This window comes from Perognathus longimembris, chromosome 8, assembly GCF_023159225.1.
Source record: "Perognathus longimembris pacificus isolate PPM17 chromosome 8, ASM2315922v1, whole genome shotgun sequence".
NCBI classification, from domain to species: domain Eukaryota; kingdom Metazoa; phylum Chordata; class Mammalia; order Rodentia; family Heteromyidae; genus Perognathus; species Perognathus longimembris.
The window spans coordinates 49535464-49558644 of record NC_063168.1 but is presented as its reverse complement, the minus strand read 5'-3'; the positions used below and the strand labels follow the sequence as shown (position 1 = coordinate 49558644).

The following is a 23181-nucleotide window of genomic DNA, read 5'->3' as shown; positions in this document are numbered from 1 at the left end:
AGCATTGTCTTTGGCTTCTTTTTGCTCAAGGCTTGTGCTCTACCACTTGAGCCACAGCACTACTTCTGTTTTTTTCTTTTTTTGGCTAGTCCTGGGGCTTGGACTCAGGGCTTGAGCACTGTCCCTGGCTTCTTTTTACTCAAGGCTAGCACTCTTCCACTTGAGCCACAGTGCCACTTTTCTATATATGTAGTGCTGAGGAATTGAACCCAGGGCTTCATGTATATGAGGCAAGCACTCTTGCCACTAGGTCATATTCCCAGCCCCACTTCTGGTTTTTTCTATATATGTGCTACTGAGGGATCGAACCCAGGGCTTCATGTATATGAGGCAAGCACTCTAATACTAGGCCATATATTTCCAGCCCCCAATCCTACACTTTTAAAGTATATTTTTTGGAAAAGCAATGCTATAATGTTCCATAATCACAGTTATAAAAGTGTGAACAAATTTTATTTTTTTAAGCAGTACTGGGGATTTAACCTGATTGTTGAGCTTGCTAGGCAAGCATTCTATCAGTTCAAGTACACTCACAGCTCAACCTCTGTTTTAATTATTCTGAAATTTGCCATGATCTTTTTTTTTCTCCTTGAGCTGATTTCTATTTTGCTTTATTTGTATAATTCCAGCTTAATGTATTTTATGCTTAAAAGTTTTATTTTTTAATCTAGTTCTTTGCAATGAAAGTATGTGTGTATGTGTATATCTATATCAATATATCTATCCATATATACACACACACATCTATCTGTATATATATGGATAGATGGATATAAAAACTTGTTGCGTAAGGGGATATGTATCTTGGTCATAGAGCACTTGCATAAGGCTCTGGGTTTGTTCTTTCAGCACTGCAAAAACAGAAACAAAAATTTTATATTTTCTGAGCTGTGAGAGTCAGTTTTGCATTTTTTGTTTTGGATTTATTGTAACTATAGTAAAAGTACTGTCAAATATTGTGCAGAATACATTTTGGGGAGTAGTAGTACTGGGAATTGAACTCAGTACAATTTAAATTGTAAGTAGGTTCATGATTTAGTAACAATCATTAGATATCAGCTGATACCAGACACAATTACTTTTTATTTAGTGTAAGACACGATTACTTTTTATTTTTGTGATTCTGTTTAGGCAAGTGCTCTATCATTGACCCACCTCCTCAGCCCTACATGCAAATCTGTTTATTCTTACATAGCTACTTTAAGATTTATATTTCAGTTTTACTTGTAGATTTATTCTCCACTGTGTTTTGTATTCTATTTTCTTTATTTTTGAATTACACTGTGTTTTGTGTTGCTGAAATATGTATGTATGTAAATTTTTACACAAAGCATCTGATGTTGGTAAGCTTTTGAAATTTTTGCCTGTCTTAAAATACTTTTTTTTTTTTTTGGCCAGTCCTGGGCCTTGGACTCGGCCTGAGCACTGTCCCTGGCTTCTTCCCGCTCAAGGCTAGCACTCTGCCACTTGAGCCACAGCGCCACTTCTGGCCGTTTTCTAGATATGTGGTGCTGGAGATTCGAACCCAGGGCTTCATGTATACAAGTCGAGCTCTCTTGCCACTAGGCCATATTCCCAGCCCCAATTGCTAGGTTTTTGTTGTTGTTGTTTGTTTGCTTCTTTAGAACTTTGGTTCCAGATAGTTTCTTAGAACTTTGAGGATGCTGCTTATTTTTTAGTATTCTGTGTTATTGATAAGTCAGTCTGATTTTCATTCTTTTTTTGTGATTGATACTTTTTTTTTCTCTAGGGGGCTGTCCCTTTGAATTGACACTTTGAAATTTTACCACAATGAGTACATGTGGATTTATTTCAGAAAGCTTTTCATGCATTTTGATGAATGTGTCAGTTAGGGATTCTGTTTATGTTAGAGATAAGTTCTTTAAAAATTCCTACTCAGTGACATCTATTCTGTAATTTATTGAGCCTTCTTGTTAAAATTTTGATAATCTAAAGAGAAATATTGAATGAGAGATGAAAAAATAAGATAACAAAAACTTGTCATTTGAATATTTTTTTCTTAATTCTAATTCCAGCAGGTCAACTACAAGTTTTATTACGCAGGAAAAATTTAAACATAGTAGACTTTTAGATGCCTGTTGTATTTACTTAGAAAATTTTCCTTTTTTTTCTACTTACCAGTCCTAGGACTTGAACTCAAGGCCTGGGTACTGTCCCTAAGCTTTTGTGTTTAAGGCTTATGCTCTACCACTTGAGCCACAGCTCCACTTCTGGTGGGCTTTTTTTTTTTTATCTGAAAATGAAAGTTTAATCAATTCTTATTACCAAAGAATGTCACACAGCGAAGTGATAAAGTGTTAGTTAAGAAAAGTGGTGTTACAGGTTCCGTTCAAGAAGCACTTGTGGTATTTTTAAATTTCTTGTTTTTGGAAAGTCTCATGGATTTTCCTGCCTGCGCTGGCTTAGAACCATATTCCTCAGACAAAAGCCTCCTGAGTAGCTAGGATTACAGGCATGAGTGAGCCACTGGTGCCCTGTTAAAATTGTGTATCTTAATGACATTTCCCCAAAAGCTAGCTAGCTAGCTTCCTTCCTTTCCTTCTTTCTTATTTATTTATTTATTTTTCATTTTTTGCCAGTCCTGTGGCTTGGACTCAGGGCCTGAGTGCTGTCCCTGGCTTCCTTTTTTGCTCAGGGCTAGCACTCTACCACTTGAGCCACAGCGCCCCTTCTGGCCGTTTTCTGTATATGTGATGCTGGGGAATTGAACCCAGGACTTCATGTATATGAGGCAAGCACTCTTGTCACTAGGCCATATCCCCAGTCCTCCTTCCTTTTTTCCTTCCCCTTCCCCTTCCCCTTCCCCTTCCCCTTCCCTCTCCCCTCCCCTCCCCCCTCCATTCCTTCCTTCTTTCCTTCCTTTTTGACAAAGTCTTGCCATGTGGGTTAGGCTGGCCTCAAATTCTCAAACTCTACTTGTGAATGCTTGTTCATCCTCATGGCTACCATAAAAACCTGTTTTCTCACAGCATGAAAGCAATAAACTTTCATTTACAAGGGCGTTTTATAATGTTTTTGTTTTTGTTTTTATTTTCCTGTCCTGGTGCTCGGACTCTGCTCTTGGGCACTGTCTCTGAGCTTCTTTGCTCGAGGCTAGCGCTCTACCACTTGAGCCACAGTGCCACTTCCAGCTTTTTCTGAGTAGTTTATTGGAGATAAGAGTCTTACAGACATTCCTGTCAAGGCTGGCTTCGAACCACAATCCTCAGATTTCAACCTTCTGAGTAGGATTATAGGCCTGAGCCACTGGTGCCCGGAATAATGTTTTTATTTTTAGGAGTGACATTTTATAATTAGCAGTCATGGCAAGTTGGTGTCTCATTAGTCAGATTATTATCAACTGTAAATATCACAAAGGTTTATTGCCACATTAATTATGTTTTATGATATACACTTTCTTACTGATCAGCTCTTTTGAGTGGTAATGGTTTCTGTTTTATTAATCACAAGTACTGTGTTAATACATTAAAATTTATGTCACTTTGCTTATTGATCATTAAATGAGGCATTTTACTAATTAGGTATTTGTAGCATTTTAAAAGGCATTGATTTAGCTATACTTTTATAATTGTATGTTTTAATTTGTGGTTTGGAAAACTACATATGCATGTTTTATATTTTTATATGACTAGTTGAATAATAATTTTTATAGTTATAGAGTGGCTAATCTGAAATTTTCCATAGGTTCTTTTTAAAATTCTTTAATCTTTTTTCCTGAAGTATATACATTGAACTTTAATCTGTTTACTGTAATATATGTACTACTACACTATTTCCTCTTCTTGGCCGTGCTGGAGATTAAGTCCAGGGTTTATGCATGCTAATGCTTCATCACTGAAGCTACATTCCTTGCCCTGCCTACTTCTTCTGCTGGTGCCTTTACTTTTATATCTCACCTTTATATAGCCTAAGATATTTTCTTTCTTCTCACCTCAGAACGTATAATTTTAGACCTAGAAGAACCTTATATATTATCTTTTAAAATCTCTGTACCAAGCTGGCCTCCTCTTTTTCTCTGGTACAGTGTAAATAGGGTTGTGCCTGTGAACAGGTTCAGCTTTATGCTTCAAGACCTGGAGATGACACTTCCTCCCCCTACCCCCCCCCCCCCACACACACACCACATACACACACTATTCACCATGCTAAGCCATTGGGACAAACCTGAACAGACTCCAGTGCTTTGTTCCCTCTGTGGAACACTGTAGCTTCCTGCTATATTGCTACAGATTTCTTCCCAGAGTTCACAGGGCTCCACATGGACCTATGGTAGTCTGCCTGCCACCCCCATTTTTTCCCTTTTACTGTGCCTTGGCAGGCTGGTTTCTTGACAGTTCTCCATAATATCATGCTTGTTGCTCTCTGTATGTGCCTTCTGCCTCTAAGGCTTTTCTCCCAGTTTTTTCCAGGCTGCCTGTTTCTCATTTGCTCAGGCTCAGAGTTTGAACCCTAGGCTGGGGGGAGTCGGGGAGCTGGATGCCAGTGGCTCACACATGTAATCCTAGTTACTTAGGAAGCTAAGATCTGAGGATTGTGGTTTGAAGCCAGCCATGTCAGGAAATTCTGAGAGACTCAGTTCCATTAATCACAGAAAAAGCTGGAAATAGCATTGTGACTCCAGTGAGCCTCAAGCAAAAAGAAGCTTAGAGACAGTGCCCAGGCCCAGAGTTTGAGTCCCAGGACTGGCAAAAAAATGGAGAGAGTTGGAGATAATGGTACATACTTCTAATTTCAGCACTCAGGAGGTAGAAGCATTTAGTTCAAGCGTTCAAGACCAGCTTGGGCTGTATATATAGCCAATATGCTTTCTAAAAAACCGAAAACAAAACTCGCCAAATCTCTTTACTAAATCACTTATTTTTTGGTGTTAGGTATTAAACACAGGGTTACTTGTATATTAAGCACGTATCCTTATTACTGAGCTAACAACACCAGGTCCCCAAAACTTTCGTTGGTTTTGTTTGTTTGTTTTGTTTTGTTTTCTGGTCCTAGGGCTTGAACTCCTCAGGGCCTGGGTTCTGTCCCTGAGCCTCTCTGTGCTTAAGGTTAGCACTCTACCATTTGAGCCACAGCACCACTTCCAGCCTTTTCTGTTTTTGTGGTACTAAGGAATCAAACCCAGGGCTTCATGCATTGCTAGGCAAGCACTCTACCACTAAACTACAACCCCAGCCCAAAACCTTTGTATTTTATAGTGAGTTTTCAGTTGACAGTTATGTAGCTAAGTCACAGCTAACAGAAGCATTTTGCGCGTGCCAGTACTGGGGCTTAAGAATCAGGACCTCACAGTCTTTCTTGGCTTTTTCACTCACAGTTTGTACTGTACAACTTGAGCCGTACATACTTCCTTGTTCCGGTTTTTTTTTTTTTTGACTGGTTAATTGGTGGAATTAACTGTCTAGGCTGGCTTGAATTGTGTTCTTCAGATCTTAGCCTTCTGAGTACCTGAGATTACAAGTGTAAGCCACTGGCACATGGCTGTTTTTTTTTTTTTTTTTTTTTGCCAGTCCTGGCCTTGAACTCAGGGCCTGAGCACCGTCCCTGGCTTCTTTTTGCTCAAGGCTAGCACTCTACCACTTGAGCCATGGCGCTACTAATATCTGGCTTTTTCTTTCTTTTTTTTTGCCAGTGCTGGGCCTTGGACTTCAGGGTCTGAGCATTTTTCCTGGCTTCTCTTTGCTCAAGGCTCTGCCACTCTGCCACTTGAGCCACAGCACCACTTCTGGCCATTTTCTTTTTCTTTTCTTTTTTTTTTTTAATTTATTTATTAATTAAACACAAATTTTTTGAAAAGGTGTTGTGCAAAAAGGGTACAGTTACATAGTAGGGCAGCGTGTACATTTCTTGTGATATCTTACACTCTGTTTTTCTTTCCCTTCCCTAGGTCAGGTAACTTCTGGCCATTTTCTATATATGTGGTGCTGAGGAATCGAATCCAGGGCTTAAGTATACGAGGCAAGCACTCTACCACTAGGCCATATTCCCAGCCCCCTTCCGCCTTTTTCTATGTATGTAGTGCTAAGGAATCAAACCCAGGGCTTCATGTATACAAGGCAAGCATTCTACCACTAGGCCATATTCTCAGCCCATGGCTGTTTTAAAAAAAATTTTAAATACAGATTTTTATGAGCATATGTAAATTGTACATGGGTGTGTGCTGTCACATCTTTCTATACATACATCCGGGATACCCCTTCAACTTAAGAAAGCAATCGAGACAAGATTCTATGTGGTCCACATATTTTATTTGCTTATATGAAAATAGAACAATGAAACCCTTTGAAATTGTTTTAAGAGGAAAAAGTAGAGCTAAAGAAACTGGGCCCAGTGCTCATACAGCATAGAGGACTGTAAAGAGTATAGCCATACTGGAATTTTTCTTCTTCCTCTCTCCTCAGGATCTCAAAGTATCAAGATGGCTTTGAACCCTTGAGTTCAAGTGGTGTACTTGTCTTAGCCTCCTAGGTAGCTGTGACTACAGATGTATGCCATGGCATGACACTTGGCTCTGGACAATTTTGTATTCCTATATGTTGTCTTGAACTGTGTTCAGGGATGCAGAGATACTTGAGATACTTAGAAGCAGCTTGATGGTTCAGTTGTTGCATATGAATTGTTAAGTAGATCCTAAGCTTAATTATATTTCCCATTACTTAGGCAAGATTTTTCTGTGTACTTTACCAATACATGATGCACTGTTCTTATTTCCAGTATGGCTACTATTTGAGAACAAATATTCTTCATAGTCCTGTGTGAGTCCTGGGCACACTTCCCTGTTTCTAGCCATTCCCCGGCTTTTGTTGGTTTCTTCACATTCTATGCGTACCTCCTATGGGCTTTTAGGTTTCTTGTCCAGCTCTCTCTTTTCTCATGCTCCGTACTATCTAATTTGAAAAACTCAAAGGCAGTGAACAAGGACCAGTATCAGGCTTACCTCATTTGATTCCTGTGTCTCAGAGATCACTGTCCTGGATGGCCCAGTGTTGAAGCAACTGTTGTTTTATGTGTTTTGTGTTCATTATTTTGTACATCTGTGTGTTTCTAATACTGGTTCCTGTTTATGTAAAAGCAGGAGTTCAGTCTTATGAAGATGTTTTAAGTATAGGTATGAAATAAAGTGGATGGTAAGGTATATCTTTTTGCTGTTGTTGTTGTTGTTGAGCTTGAACTCAGGGCCTGGGCGCTGTCTCTGAGCTTTTTAGCTTAAAGCTAATGCTCCACCACTTTGAATCACAGTGCCACTTCAGGTTTTCTGGTAGTTAATTGGAGATAAGGTTCAGGGACTTTTCCTGCCCAGTCTGGCTTCAAACCACAATCCTTAGATTTCAGCCTTCTGAATAGATAGGATTACTGGTGCTGAGCTACCAGTGCCCCACATATCCTTTTTTCATACATGCACATATTTGTTTACTGGATAGTTCTCTAAATGAGGGACTTTGTTTCACCTTAGTGGGGCTCTCAGCTGATCTCTTTACCTGGATGTGGTGGTAAAAGCAAGCATTGACTAGGTAAGCTTAAGCTAAGGGTGGATAAGAACCTGAGCCATCCTTAGCCAGAGGGTGTATTCTCCAGTTATAGGAGATGCCCCACCTTCTTCTATCCCCTTTCTTCTTCACATGTTAATACAGACATTTGTCTTCAGAGATAGAGACCCCTGCTCATTCCTCAAGCAACGTTGGCTTCCTCTATCCTGCCATTTTTTTTTTTTTTTTTTTTTTTTACTTACTGTAAAAGGTGTGTATGATGGGGTCCAGAGTAAACTGTAATCTTTCTTTTTTTTTTTTTTTTGGCCAGTCCTGGGCTTGGACTCAGGGCCTGAGCACTGTTCCTGGCTTCTTTTTGCTCAAGGCTAGCACTCTGCCACTTGAGCCATAGCACCATTTCTGGCCATTTTCTGTATATGTGGTGCTGGGGAATCGAACCCAGGGCCTCATGTATATGAGGCACGCACTCTTGCCACTAGGGCATATCCCCAGCCCCCGTAAACTGTAATCTTTATCTTCTTAATAGATATTCCCGGAACACAGTACAAGGTATATTAGTAAATTTCCTTTTTTTTTTTTTTTTTTGCTTGGAATTGAGTTGAGGGGAGAAGGGAAAAAATGGCTCTTGAGCTTTAGATTTATAGCAATGAAAGTTCATTTTTTTTATCTGAATGGTGTTTTGCAGCTCAGGAGGATTTTTTTTTTTAAATTCAGGGTGGGAAAGGAGTTCAAATTGTGCTTTAGGAAGATACTCTGGGAGATGGTGGATAATTTGAGTACTTCTAATCCTTTAATTTTGTTTTCTAAGTTTTACAGTTGATAGCAAGTGGGAAATGCATGGTGACATGTTAAGGTTGTATAAAATTCCAGATGGACTTTGAATTTATTATAAGAGTGAGCAGTCTTTGCCAGATGCAGTGTTCTTTGAATAAATGTAAAACAGAAATAGCTTAAATTTCTGATGGGATCCAAACTTTTGCTGATGAGTCATAGCATCTTACAATATGAAGATAAAATTTCTGGAACAGGTTTCTTAAAGCAAGTAAAAGAAGAAAAAAAAGGCTTGTACCAGCCAAATTTTTCATTTCATGTTAGTCTCTCAGTAAAAAAATTGTTTGAATTCATTCTCTCCTGACTTCCCTTTTGGGGTCTATGAGGTCATGACAGGTGGAAAGACATGTGATGACATCACGCTCATAGATAATGGAATGTGTGCTTGTGATATCTTTTTAATTTTAACATTATTTTGTTTATGCTTTTGGATATTATAACAAGCAGCCGTTACCTACTCTTAAGTTCATGAAAATTTATTACCTATTTTTTTATTCTGAGAGGCTTACAGGTTTTTTTTTTTAGCTCTTATATTAGTTTTTGATCTATTTTGAGTTAATTTTTGTAGATGGTATAAGAGTCAGGGGGGTCTACCCTCATTCTTGTGCATGTGAGTATCTAGCACCATTTGCTGAAAAGATTCTTCTTTTTTTTTTAACTAGCGAAAAGTCTTTGACACTCTTGTTAAAAGTCAGTTAACCAAGCTGGCCGTTGGTGGCTCACGCCTGTCATCCTAGCTACTCAGGAGGCTGAGCTCTGAGGATCATGGTTCAAAGCTAGCCTGGGCAGGAAATTCCGTAAGACTCTTATCTCCAATTAGCCGCCAGAAAAGCGAAAGTGGTGCTGTGGTTCAAGTGGTAGAGCACTACTAGCCTTGAGCTGAGGAACTCAGCACAGTGCCCAGGCGGAGAGAGTTCAAGCCCCACAACCACCCAAAAACAAAAACAAAACCCCACAAAAACAGAAACAAAAAAACCAATCAGGAAGTGGAGCTGTGGCTTAAGTGGTAGAATGCTAGTCTTGAGCAAAAAATCTTAATGACAATGGTCAGGCCAAGAGTTCAAGCTCCAGAACCAACACATACACACAGACACACACAAAATTAACTACGGACTTATTTCTGTACTGCCAGTTGTTGACTTGTACTCCATTGATTTACCTATCTATTCTTATTGCCAGTATCTCAAAGTTTTGATTATTGTAGCTTTAGGATATGAGCCAACTTCTTTTTCATTACATCTAGACCCTTGAGCTTACATTGCCACTGGTCCTTAAATTTGTTCTTATTCAAGATTATTTTGGCTATTCTTGGTCCTTGATGTATCTATATGAATTTTCGGGATAATATGTTAATTCTTGTGAAAAAAAGTAGTTGAAATTTTACTAGATGTGTTATTGGTCTGTAGATCAAGGAGGTGGGGAATATTATCATTTTAAATATTTACTCTTCCAACCCATGAACATGGGTTGTTTTCCATTGATTTGGTCTTTAGCAATATTCTGGAGTTTTAACCATAAAAGTTTTCTGTCTTTTTAAAAACATTATTACTAAGTGTTTTATTCTTTTTGGAGCTATCATAGCAGAATTGTTTTCTTAATTTCAACTTATGTATGTTTATTGCTAGCAATAAAATTATAATTGACTTTGATATGCTGATCACTTGCTCTTAAGCTGCCAAATTGTTTTCTGCATTCATTATAGTTCCCTGAAATCTCATTTTTCAAATTCCTTTTAGTTGTAATTAAATTGCTAAGTCTATTTTTAAGGATTTTTCTCTTTCCTTACCAGGCAAATATGAGTTACATCATCACTGAGCTATTTTTAGTATAATAAGCTTTCAAACTTAGGTAATTGTTAAATACAAGTACAGACCTTTTTTTAACTGCCTGACTTTCTATATAGTTGGTATCAGCTCACATCTCACTGCTGTGGTTCTGTCTCATTTAAATAGAGATCTAAGGGTACTCTCCTTCTTGGGTTTTTTTCCTTCTAAGATTAAAATTTTTTTTTATTGTAAATGTGATTTCAGAGGGGTTACAGTTGAACAAGTCAGGTAATGAGTACATTTCTTCTAAGGGTATTTTTGATTAATGTATGGAAGACTCCCTCTTTTGCCTGAGTCCCCCAAGCTAACATGTAGGAATTATAATTCCGACCTATCTGGAATAGTACTCAGTTTCAGGCTAAGATTTCAGAATCAGTAATGGATCTCTAGAATGTTACTGCTCACACTTTGTGTATACATGTGTGCGTGCGTGCGTGCGTGTGTGCGTGCATGCTGGAGTTTGAACTCGGGGCTTGAACTCAGGGCTTAGCGTTTTCTGCTGAAATTTGCTGCTTTACCATTTGAGCTGCCTTCACTTCTGGCTTTTTCGTGGTTAATGGAGATAAGAGTCTCATGGATTTTCTTCTCATCTGGCTTTGAACCTTGATCCTCAGATTTGTCTCCTGAGTAACTAGGATTGCAGGTGTGAGCTACTGGCAACCAACACACTTAGGTATTTTCATTCATCATTCATTTCTAGGTTACATACCAAATCGCTAAAATTTTCAGAGTCCATGAGTGTAACCTACTATAACTGACCCCCAACTCCTGTAGTTGGATTCTTAGGCACTCTAGACTATTCAACTGGATGGATTTCTTCTCTGAGTCTAGCATTCTCAGCCTACATTTAGCTTTTGGGGATTTTGATTTCTTTTTCACCCTGCAGTTAAAACTTTACAGTGTTTGGGAGCCTCAGTGGGCCACACATTAATTACATGGGTACATACAGTTAACACAGGGCTTGGCAAGTGCTGTTCAGCTATGATCCTAACTATTCAAGATGCTGAAGTCTGAGGATCACAGTTTGAAGCCATCAGAGGCAGGAAAGTCTGTGAGATGCTTATCTTCAATTAATAATCAAAAAGTGAAAATGGAGCTGTGGCTCAGGTGGCACCAACCTAGAGCATAAAAGCTAAAGGACAGCACTCAAGTCTTGAGTTCAAGCCCCAGTCCCAGCAAGGCACACAGCATGGCGCGCGCACATACACCCACCCACCCACCCACCCCTAAGATCTAAAGAAGCAACATCATTTCTATTCATTTATTAACTTATTTACTTGTTGGCTGGTTGGTTGGTTGGTTAGTTGAATGAAGGGCTTGAACTCAGGACATGGGTGCTATCCCTAAGCTTTTTTTGCTCAAGGATAGTGCTCTACCACTTTGAGCCACGGTGCCACTTCTGGTTTTCTGGTGGAGATAATTTGGAGATAATAGTCTCACAGGCTTTACTTCCTAGGCCGCTTTGAACCATGATCCTCAAATCTCAACCTCTTGAGTAGCTAGAGAGTACAGGTATGAGCCACCAGTGACCAGCCATTATTTCTCTTTGAAACTTCAAACAATACCTTTGTATGGTTTTCTTCTGTTATCTTTCCTCCTCTATGCCTCCAGTGACTTACTGCTAGTCAATGAAATGCTTCTGAAAATATTTCCTATAAAGGATATATGGTAAATTATTTGCGAGTCATTGTCTTCTACTTTTGTAGTGTTTGACTTTTGCTCTAATAACATTACTAAGAGAACAGATTTAGAATTCCATCACACTTGGTAAATGATTTTTAAAATGATTTACATGAATTTAATTAAAAAATTTTATGGTGTTGGGATCTACCCTAGGGTCTCATGCATGCTAGTCTGTGCTGTACAATTGAACTATACCCCCAGTCCAATGTATAGGATTTTTCACTGTGATAGTTATATTAGGTCTTTTAAAATGTTCCTTGTCTAAATGCTAATTTCTGCTGTTGCTCAATGTTTTTAGAACATTGGTGTAATCATTCATTTTGGCTTTTGAACTAGAACAAATTTATAGAAATATGTAAATGAAAATTGAAAGTTTAAATAAATAGGAATCATTAATGACGTTCATATTGAAAGCTATTTGTGGTCATTTCTGTCTCTGGTTAGGTTGGACTAAAGAACTTTTAGTCCTGTTCAGCTTGTACCACAGAGTTGTATAAGAGAATAAGATTTGGGGCTGTGATAGAGTATTTGGTTAGATGTACTGGTTCTGGGTTCAAGGAAAACAAAATGACCAAAAAGGAGGGAGGGAGGGAGGCAGGGAGGGAGGGAGGGAGGGAGGAGAGAAGACAAGAAGGAAGGAAGGAAAGAGGGAGGGAGGAAGGAAGGAAAAAAAGGAAGATTTTCTTTCTTTTTTTTTTTTTAGTATTTGTAGCACTTAATAGTATTTTAGATCTGTAGAATACCCATTAGAATTTTATTAGCTATGTCTCCAAAAAATATATAAAATATAATTAGATAAACAGTATAATTTTGAGTCAGGCACTGGTGGCTCACATCTGTAATCCTAGCTACTCAAGAAGAGGCCGAGATCTGAGGATCGTGGTTTGGAGCCAGCACATGTAGGAAAGAAAGCATGTGAGATTCTTACAATGAACTACTCAGAAAATGCCAGAAGTGGCACTGTGGCTCAAGTGGTAGAGTGCTATCCTTGAGCACAAAAGCAGCTCAGGGACAGAACCCAGGACCTGTGTTCAAGCCCCAGGACAGGTGGGGGGGGGGAAATATATATATATATATATATGTATATATATATATATATAGTGTGTGTGTGTGTGTGTGTATGTGTGTATGATACTTGATGGTACTGTACTAATAGTATCAGTACAGCAATGACTTCATTGATCTCTGTTGGTGAAATGTTATTAAACCTTCAAGTAAACGGTTCCTTTAGTGCTGTATTTCTCTTTTGAGTAGTTCATTAAAAAGAACATTTGAAGAATCTTAATTTGTCTTGTTCTTTCTTTGAACCAAGTGAGGCTTTTACATCAGTTTTTCGTGTTTGTTCAGGTCACAGTTTTGAAAGTTTGAAAATAGGAAAGATCTAACAAAGCCCATTTGTTAGAATATGCAATTAAAAAAGAATTGCTAGTGGATTGTATTTGATTTTTTTAAAAAATCTCTTTTTTTGTGGGTCCTAAGTAAGAATTGTGAGAAACAGGTATGTTGCTGTGTATATGCCATCCATTGGTTTCTCAAAGTTAAGGTCTCTAGGCATGTCCAGATGTTCCAAGTTTACCTTCGGGTTCTGCTTCTTTGTGAAGAGCCAGCCCATTCCTTTCTACCTAAGAGCAGACTCACTCTTTTGGGTCCTCAGTTTTCCCATCCCTGTTTTGTTGATCAAGTATCCCTAACCCTTTGGACATTACCTGATGTAGCACCTGATAAATGCTGGTGGAATAAATGCAAGGATGTGGTGACTCTGTCCTTAGACATGGTAAATTGATCGACTGCTATACAGGTCTACTTTGAATATAGTTTTTTCTTTTGGATAGTGTGGTACTACCATCTTAGCATATAGTGTTATTATGTACAAGTAGATTCCATTCTGATTCCAGTTTATTTGTAGGTGAACTGGTTTTTTTTTTTTGGCCAGTCCTGGGGCTTGGACTCAGGGCCTGAGCACTGTCCCTGGCTTCTTCTTGCTCAAGGCACTAGCACTCTGCCACTTGAGCCACAGCGCCACTTCTGGCCATTTTCTGTATATGTGGTGCTGGGGAATTGAACCCAGGGCCTTATGTATATGAGGCAGGCACTCTTGCCACTAGGCCATATCCCCAGCCCCGAACTGTTTTTTCTTTCCATAAATTTTTTCTTCATGAAAAAATTAAGTATGTGGGGGAAATTTGAAGGCTAATCATGTTCAAGAAGGACAATTTTTTTTTTTTTTTTTTTTTTTTTTTTTGCCAGTCCCGGGCCTTGGACTCAGGGCCTGAGCACTGTCCCTGGCTTCTTCCCGCTCAAGGCTAGCACTCTGCCACTTGAGCCACAGCGCCGCTTCTGGCCGTTTTTCTGTATATGTGGTGCTGGGGAATCGAACCTAGGGCCTCGTGTATCCGAGGCAGGCACTCTTGCCACTAGGCTATATCCCCAGCCCGACAATTTTTTTTTTTTCCAGTCCTGGGGCTTGGACTCAGGGCCTGAGCACTGTCCCTGTCTTCTTTTTGCTCAAGGCTAGCATTCTTTTACTTGAGCCACAGCGCCACTTCTGTTTTTTTCTGTTTATGTGGTGCTGAGGAATTGAACTCAGTGCTTCATGTATACGAGGCAAGCACTGTTGCCACTAGGCCATATTTCCAGCGACAATTTTCTTTTCTCTTCTTCTCTCATACTGCTGGAGTCTTTAAGCTTGCTAGGTAGTTGTTCTACTATTTAAGCCACTGCCCTAGACATTTTTTTTTTAGTTGGTTGTTGGCCTGGGCTCTGTCTCTAAGCCTCAAGGCTAGTGCTTTAGCACTTAGGCCACAGCACCACTTCTGGCCTTTTCTGTTTATGTGGTACTGAGGAATTGAACCCAGGGCTTCATGCATGCTAGGCAAGCACTGTACCACTAAGCCACATTCCCAGTCCCTTCAGGGCCAGTTTTTGAGTGGTTAATTGGAGACATGGGGACTTTTCTGCCTGGGCTGGCTACAAATGCCATCCTCAGATCTTAGCCTCCTGAGTAGCTAGGATTGCAAGCATGAGCCACCAGCTCCTTCTTTTATAAAGTTATTTTCAGTGAGCCACTGGTCTTGTGCTTTTTGCAGAGATTGGTGTCCCATATAAGGGACTGACTGGCACAACTGCTTTGTTTGTTGAAATGGGGTCTAGTCTGGGCTGGTCACTAATCAGATTCTTCCAATGTTCACCTCCCAAGTAGCTGGGATTATAGGTGGAAACCACCATGCTCTCTGCTGGGAAATTTTTCTTGAATGACTTCCTTGGTTGTTTTTTTTTTTTTTGGCCAGTCCTGGGCCTTGGACTCAGGGCCTGAGCACTGTCCCTGGCTTCTTCCCGCTCAAGGCTAGCACTCTGCCACTTGAGCCACAGCGCCGCTTCTGGCCGTTTTTCTGTATATGTGGTGCTGGGGAATCGAACCTAGGGCCTCGTGTATCCGAGGCAGGCACTCTTGCCACTAGGCTATATCCCCAGCCCCCCTTGGTTGTTTTCTTTTTCTACTTTTCGCAAAGAAAAAGCATGGTCTCTATTTTTATTTTCTGCAACTTTTATTACTAGAATGTTGGCCTTCAAAGATTTTTTTTTTTTTTTTTTGGCCAGTCCTGGGGCTTGGACCTTGGGCTGAGCACTGTCCCTGGCTTCTTTTTTGCTCAAGGATAGCACTCTGCCACTTGAGCCACAGCGCCACGTCTGGCCATTTTCTGTATATGTGGTGTTGGGGAATTGAACCCAGGGCCTCATGTACACGAGGCAAGCACTCTTGCCACTAGGCCATATCCCCAGCCCCGGCCTTCAAAGATTTTAAAAAAACTTTTCATTACTTATCTTTTGTGTTGGTGCTGGGCCATGAACTTACAACTTTGTGCTTCTGCTTGGCTTTTTTTCATTCTGACTAGCACTGGTGGCCTTTTGAGTGGCTAGGATTATAGAATGAGCTACCAGCTTATGGTTCTCCTTCCTTCCTCCCCCAGTCCCTAGGGCTTGAATTTAGGGCCTGGGCACTGTCCCTGAGCTTCTTTTGCTAGCACTCTACCACTTGAGCCACAGTGACACTTCTGGCCTTTTCTGTTTATTTGGTGTTGAGGAATCAAACCCAGGGCTTCATGCATGGTAGTCAAGCACTCTACTGCTAAGCCACTTTTCCCAGCCACCCAGCTTATGCTTTTGATTTTCGAGACAAGGTTTAGGTAGCCCAGATTGGCCTCAAACTTGTGATTCTCCTTTCTTAGTCTTCAGTGTATTGGAGGCATGTATTACAGGCATATGCTATCACTCATGGCTTAGCTGCTTTTATTTTTTTCCTTTTGAACACAGAGCCTTATGCTTGTTAGGCAGATATTCTACCACTTGAGCTATACATCCAGGTCTTTTTGCTTTAGTGGTTTTGAGATAGGGCCTTGGGCTGGGAATGTGGCTTACGGGTAGAGTGCTTGCCTAGCATGCATGAAGCCCTGGGTTCAATTCCTTAGTACTACATACATTAACAGAAAAAGGTGGAAGTGTGGTTGTGGCTCTAGTGGTAGAGTACTAGTCTTGAGCAAAAGAAGTTCAGGGATAGTGCCCAGGCTCTGAGTTCAAGCCCCAGGACTGGCCAAGGGGGGGGGGGAGCGGGGGAAGGAGAGAGAGAGAGAGAGAGAGAGAGAGAGAGAGAGAGAGAGAGAGAGAGAGAGAGAGAGAGCGCCTCATTTTTTGCCCAGGTTGGCCTCATAGACTTTCCTGCCTGGGCTGGCTTTGAACTGCAACCCTTAGATCTCAGCCTCCTCAGTAACTAGGATGACAGATGTGAGCCACTAGTGCCAAACATATGTTGGCTGCCATTTTTAAATTGGAATTTTCTTCTTTCAGGTCCAAATAACTTAGTTTTATAGTTGTAATTTAAATGACAAGTGTAATGTACAGTTTTAAAGTTGATTATTTTGAAGAAAATAGCAAATGAAAGTTTGTCCTCTTTTAAATTCTGCTTTAATAATCACATAGCCATTATGCTTTGTTGTTTTGCTTTTCTGCCAGTCCTGAGGGCGTGGACTCAGGGCCTGAGCACTGTCCCTGGCTTGTTTTTGCCCAAGGCTAACACTCTACTACTACTTGAGCCACAGCGCCACTTCTGGCCTTGTCTGTTTAAGTGATGCTGAGGAATTGAACCCAGGGCTTCATGCATACAAGGCAAGCACTCTACCACTAAGCCATACTCCCTGCCATTATGTTTTTGTTTTTTTATTAATTAAATTTTGTTGACAAGGTGTTGTGCAAAAGGGGTACAGTTACATAATAGGGCAGTGAGTACATTTCTTGTGATATCTTACACCGCATTTTTCTTTCGCCATTATGTTTTATAATAATAAATTCTTTGAATTTATTTGTGTAGAAGAAATTGAGGAAGAATCTGAAACAACAGTTGAAGCTGACTTGACTGATAAACAGAAACATCAGTTGAAACATAGGGAACTCTTTTTGTCACGTCAGTATGAATCTCTGCCTGCAACACACATCAGGTAAGAACCCTTTAGAAGTTAATCTGTTGTACCCATTAATATTGTGAACAAAACCAAAGGCTCTTGTTTTTTTCTTTTTCTACTTTGTTATTTATATAAAGGTGATACATGATGTACAGAGGGGAAAGGGCTACTTTTGAAGCATGTTCCAAATTCAACGTAGTTTACTTTAGCTTCATGTTAGAATTTTATCTTGAAATTTGTCAGATGCATTCACATATTAAAGCAAAAGTTCTGCAGTAACACATTATTTCCACTTTCATTCCTGACTCTTTGAGCACTTTTAGCATCATGCCAAACAATGTCCAGCTGACACTGTATTGGGAAATCTACAAGATTCCTAGCAAATTATAAAGTCATGAGAATTGATGTGACTTGTATGGCATGTGACTTTTTATTATCTGTAGGGTATGTGGCCTTTCAGGATATATGGATTTTTATTTTCTTTTGAAGCTCTCTGGGATGAAAACTTTATTTTTTTTTATTACTCATTTACTGGCATCTGCTCTGTGCAGTCACTCACTCATTCATACATTTACTCATTCATTTTTATAGGTCTGGGGATTGAAACTAGGGCCATGCTGCATAAGCTAGGCAAGGGTTCTGCCACCAAGCTATTTCCCCAATATTTCATTCTGTGCAATGATAGGTTTAAAAAAACAAAACAAACAGCCTGCTCTTTAGTTTAAGGATTTGAGGGTTGTGCTGGAATTGTGATGGTCTTTATGATATAGCAGTAGTGATCAATTTTAAGCAAAGATACAGTAAACTTTTATTCAAAGCAGTCTAATAAATATAACAAAATATTTGAACTCAAAAGGTCAGTTCATTCTGACCTTCAGAATCAGGAAAACTTCAGAAAGATTTGTATTTATTCGACTTTCAGGAGAGAGTGTGGGACCTATGATAGATAGAAGGACCTGGTGAATATCGTGTGTATTCAGCGAGTACCAGAAGTCCAAGGTGATGGGTATGAGAAAGAATATAGTACCTTAGTTTTAAAAATTCCATTAGTTCATAATTTTGATTTTTTTTCAGCTTCCTTCTGATCAAGATATTCATAAAAACTGTTTCTATGCAGAAGTAAACTGTATTAGCTAGTTCAATAATTGCTTCCTCTTCTTCTTTTTTCTTTTTTGCCAGTCCTAGGGCTTGAACTTAGGGCCTGAGCACTGTCCCTGGCTTCTTTTTGCTCAAGGCTAGCACTCTACCACTTGAGCCACAGCATTACTTCTGGCGTTTTTCTATATATGTGGTGCTGAGGAATCAAACCCAGGGCTCCATGTATATGAGGCAAGCACTCTACCACTAGGCCATATTCCCAGCCTGCTTCCTCTTCTTTGTTTCCAATGTTGATTTTAATTTAAATTGATTGAACTAAAAATTAAATTTAGATTGAGTTTATATCTGTGTTTTGGGTTTGACATGAGTTTGTGTCCTTCCTGAAGCTCTAATTGGGTCTTCGTGGTACCTATACACCAGCACTGATTCCAGGGATCTTTGTACATAATTTCACTTTTCAGATATGGGCATATGGAAGACCATAATAGAAAGTATAGGACAAAAGTACTGAAATTCTGTTTTTTCCAAATCTTAAAAAAACAAACAAACTGAGTTACCCCTACCTCATAGTGAATATCCCCTATTATTGCTTTAGGTTTTTTTAGTTTTGTTTTGTGTTAAGGAGACACTTTGGGTATAGTGGAAACAAATTTTGAGATTTTTTTTTTTTGTGTATATGTGTGTGCCAGTCCTGGGGCTTGAACTCAGGGCATGGGCACTGACTGTCGTGAGCTTCTTTTGCTCAAGGTTAGCACTCTACTATGTGAACCACAGTGCTACTTCGACTTTTTCTATTTATGTGGTACTGAGGAATCAAATCCAGGGCTTCATGCATGCTAGGCAAGCACTCTACCACTTAAACACATTCCCAGACCTGGATTTTTTTTTTTTAAGTGATAAGAAAGTTTATTAAAAAAGAAAAAGATATATGTGGCATAGACATACCATGGGAAGGTGATACTTCAGCTCATCTTCAGCCATTTTCTGCTGTCATGATTGTTTTAAAGATGTGTGTGTATGTGTGTGTGTGTCTGTATGTGCATGCGCATGTGTAAGTGTGTGTGTGTGTAAGTGTGTAAAAGCCTGTAATTTTATCTACTCAGGAGGCTGAGATCTGAGGATCATGGTTCAAAGCCAGCCTGGGCAGGAAAATCTATGAAACTCTTATCTCCATAATTAACCATCAAAGAGCTGGAAGTTGAGCTGTGGCTCAAGTGGTAAAGCGCTAGCACTGTGCACAAAGCTTAGGGACAATGCCCAGGCCCTGGATTCAAGCCCTAGGACTGGCGCACATGCACGCACACATGTGTGCACACACACCCAAAAAGTAATATATGTATAAAACTAGATACATTAGATATATCTGTCTATTATTTATGTGTCTATTTTTGGTATATCTAATAAATATGGAATATATATATAATTATAGCTACTATGATTTGTATACTTTCATATAAAATCCATGAATTTTATTTTTTATTTTTTTGCCAGTCCTGGGCCTTGGACTCAGGGTTTGAGCACTGTCCCTGGCTTCTTTTTGCTCAAGGCTAGCACTCTGCCACTTGAGCCGCAGCGCCACTTCTGGCCATTTTCTATATATGTGGTGCTGAGGAATTGAACCCAGGGCTTCATGTATACGAGGCAAGCACTCTTGCCACTAGGCCATATTCCCAGCCCCATCACTTCTGGATTTTTGATAGTTAATTAGAGATAAGAATCTCACATACTCATGCCTGGGCTGGCTTTGAACCATAATCCTCAGATCTCAGCCTCCTGAATACCTAGGATTACAGCTGTGAACCTTCAGTAATATACCTGAATAAAAAATATATATAAACTTCCAGCAAGCAAATCAGAGATTTGATAGTATAATGTGGAAATACTATATGTCTTCATAGAAGTCTAAGTGGCATTAGCCTAAGATGGCCATTTTCTGTATATGTGGTGCTGGGGAATCGAACCGAGGGCTTCATGTATACGAGGCAAGCGCTCTTGCCATTAGGCCATATCCCCAGCCCCAAAATCCATGAATTTTATATAACATAATTATGTATAAATATAGATTACATATCTAGTATATATATTAGATATATATTTGTCATATATCTAATAAATGCTGAAGAGCCACATTCATTTATTATTTCATTGGAAGAAGCTAGGATATAAAGATTCTTTGTAAGCACAGAAGAGTTATATGGCCAGTCATAAGAATCTTAACAGGGGCTAGGAATATGGCCTAGTGGCAAGCGTGCTTGCCTCATATACATAAAGCCCTAGGTTTGATTCCCAAGCACCACATATATAGAAAACTGCCAGAAGTGGCGCGGCGCTGTGGCTCAAGTGGCAGAGTGCTAGCCTTGAGCAAAAAGAAGCCAGGCCCAGGACTGGCACAAAAAAAAAAAAAAAAGAATCTTAGCAGAACAAAAATCTGACAAATAGTTTAAAGAACATATACACAAAGGGTATATTTTTAATTACCCTGTCAATAGCATGGAATCTGTTTATAACACATAATGTTGGTTTCCTCTCACAGACTGCCTGAAACAAGAAAACTGGTGATGTGAATTTCATTTTTCATAAGGCCTGAGAGACTATATTGGTTTCTCAAGGCAGTCTTGTATGGAGCATAGAATGTACTGAGTGTATGTGACCCTTCAGTCACTGTCAATCTGTTTTCTAAGTATTTTCTGGGTTAGAGAACTTGCTAAGTGCTTGTTTGGTAAGATAGTAAATTTGAGGTATTTTCTGAGTGGGTTATAATGAAGTTACAGACATTGGGGCTATATGTTTTTTGTTTTGTTTTTCCCAATTGAGAGGGAGTAGTGCAGAGCCACACTTTCTCATCTGTGGCTCTCACTGCAAACAGCTGAAGGGGGTTAGGGCCCTTCTCTGGCCAAGGCACAGTGTTGTGCTCACTAGCCCACATGCCGACGCAGAAAAAGTGCACACTGGAGTGGTCTTGACATTTTGCTAATGTTGAAGTCATGTCCTATCTGTATCTGCTTTAAAAGGAGAAAATTACTGAAGCCCCATTGTTCTTTGGCAGCAAAGAGGGGTAATTTGGTGAATGGTGACTTTTTATTCTCAGGGACATTATTAAGTGCCCAAAATTTCCTTGGTGCTATATGGAACATAGGAGCAAGTCTGACAGGCATTCTTCAGGTTCTTTGTAGTTTGTGAACTTTAATACTCACTATGCTTGTTATAAGCTTTCCAATGTCACAGAGAGACAACTTGTTCCTTTAAAAAAAAATTTTTTTTGATTGATTGTAGGGCTTGAACTCTGGGCCTAGGTACTGTCCCTGAGCTCTTCAGCTCAAGACTAGTGCTCTACCACTTTGTTTTTTTTTGTTTTTTGCCAGTCCTGGGGCTTGAACTCGGGGCCTGAGTATTGTCCCTGGCTTCTTTTTGCTCAAGGCTAGCACTCTACCACTTGAGCCACAGCACTACTTCTGGCTCTTTCTATATATGTGGTGCTGAGGAATTGAGCTTCATGTATACAAGGTGAGCACTTTACCACTAGGCTATATTCCCAGCCCTGTTCTACCACTTTGTGCCCCAGCACCCACTTCTGGTTTTCTGGTGGCTAATTGGAAATAAGAGTCTTACGGAGTTTCCTGCCCAGGCTGGCTTCAAACCTTGATCCTCAGATCTCAGCATCCTGAGTAGCTAGGATTACAGGTGTGAGCCACCGGTACCTGGTCACAACTTGTTCCTGCTGATTCCAATGGAAGTGAGAGAGTAAAGCAAGACCTGAACATGTTCTGAGTAGAGTTAGTGATTTGCCTATGTTGTTTATGAGACCAAATCTGAATAGTGAGAATCCTTTTAGGACATTTTTAGAGTTGAGGGAGGAGAGAAGCAACATGCTTCATTCATACACAGTGACTTAGGTCATTTAATAATAGATGATAAGGATATAATATAAAATACTATGAGCATTATTGTTATGCCAACTACTACACCTATTATCAGTCTATATTTTTTGTTTGTTTGGTTTTGGGTTTTTTTTTTGCCAGTCCTGGGGCTTGAACTCAGGGCCTGAGCACTGTCCCTGGCTTCTTTTTGCTCAAGGCTAGCACTCTGCCACTTGAGCCACAGCGCACCTTCCAGCTTTTTCTATATACGTGGTGTTGAGGAATTGAACCCAGGGCTTCATGTATATGAGACAAGCACTTTACCAATAGGCCCTATTCTCAGCCCTCAGTCTACATATATATATTTTTTAGTCTTTATTTTTATAGTCAATCTTCTGTATATGCATGTATGACTACTTACTAACATTTTCTTACAGCAGATATTCAGTGCTCTTTAAGTGTGTCATGTGATTCACAGATATACTTTCATCCTGTGATTCATCTACCTTTCATTCTGTAATTCATGTATAAGTAGACTGAAAATTTGAGGAAGGCAACTCAACTACTCATAAGTAGAGAAGGTTGATGTGCTGGTTAATTCAGCTGTTGCCTTTTATTTCTAAACATAGCCTTCTATTGTCTGCTCTGTGAAACTGGGATACTTTATTCAGTTTCATATATAGCTCGGGCTTATATATAGCTCGGGCTTATATATAACTCATACATGTTGAATTTGACTTTAAAAAGTTGTAGTATTTATTGAGCTTTTAATGATAGGTACTATAGTTGTTTTACCTGTATATCGATCCTTTCACTAACTCTTTAAGGTGATCTGTTATTATCTCCATACTACAGATGAGACTGAAGCACAAATGATTAAAATAACTTGTAAAGTCTCCTACCTCATAAATTGCTTATTCAGAAGGTA

General features: G+C 39.6%; 1 protein-coding gene across 5 annotated transcripts in view; it reads left to right on the top strand.

Moving 5' to 3' along the window:
* Mta3 (metastasis associated 1 family member 3) overlaps nt 1–23181 on the top strand; it is a 136049-nt gene that overhangs the window by 17190 nt on the left and 95678 nt on the right. For all 5 annotated transcript variants that reach the window (XM_048353039.1, XM_048353042.1, XM_048353040.1 and 2 more), the window contains exon 4: nt 17208–17334. In XM_048353039.1, the coding sequence (XP_048208996.1) occupies nt 17208–17334 (127 nt within the window). The remainder of the gene's footprint in view (nt 1–17207; nt 17335–23181) is intronic.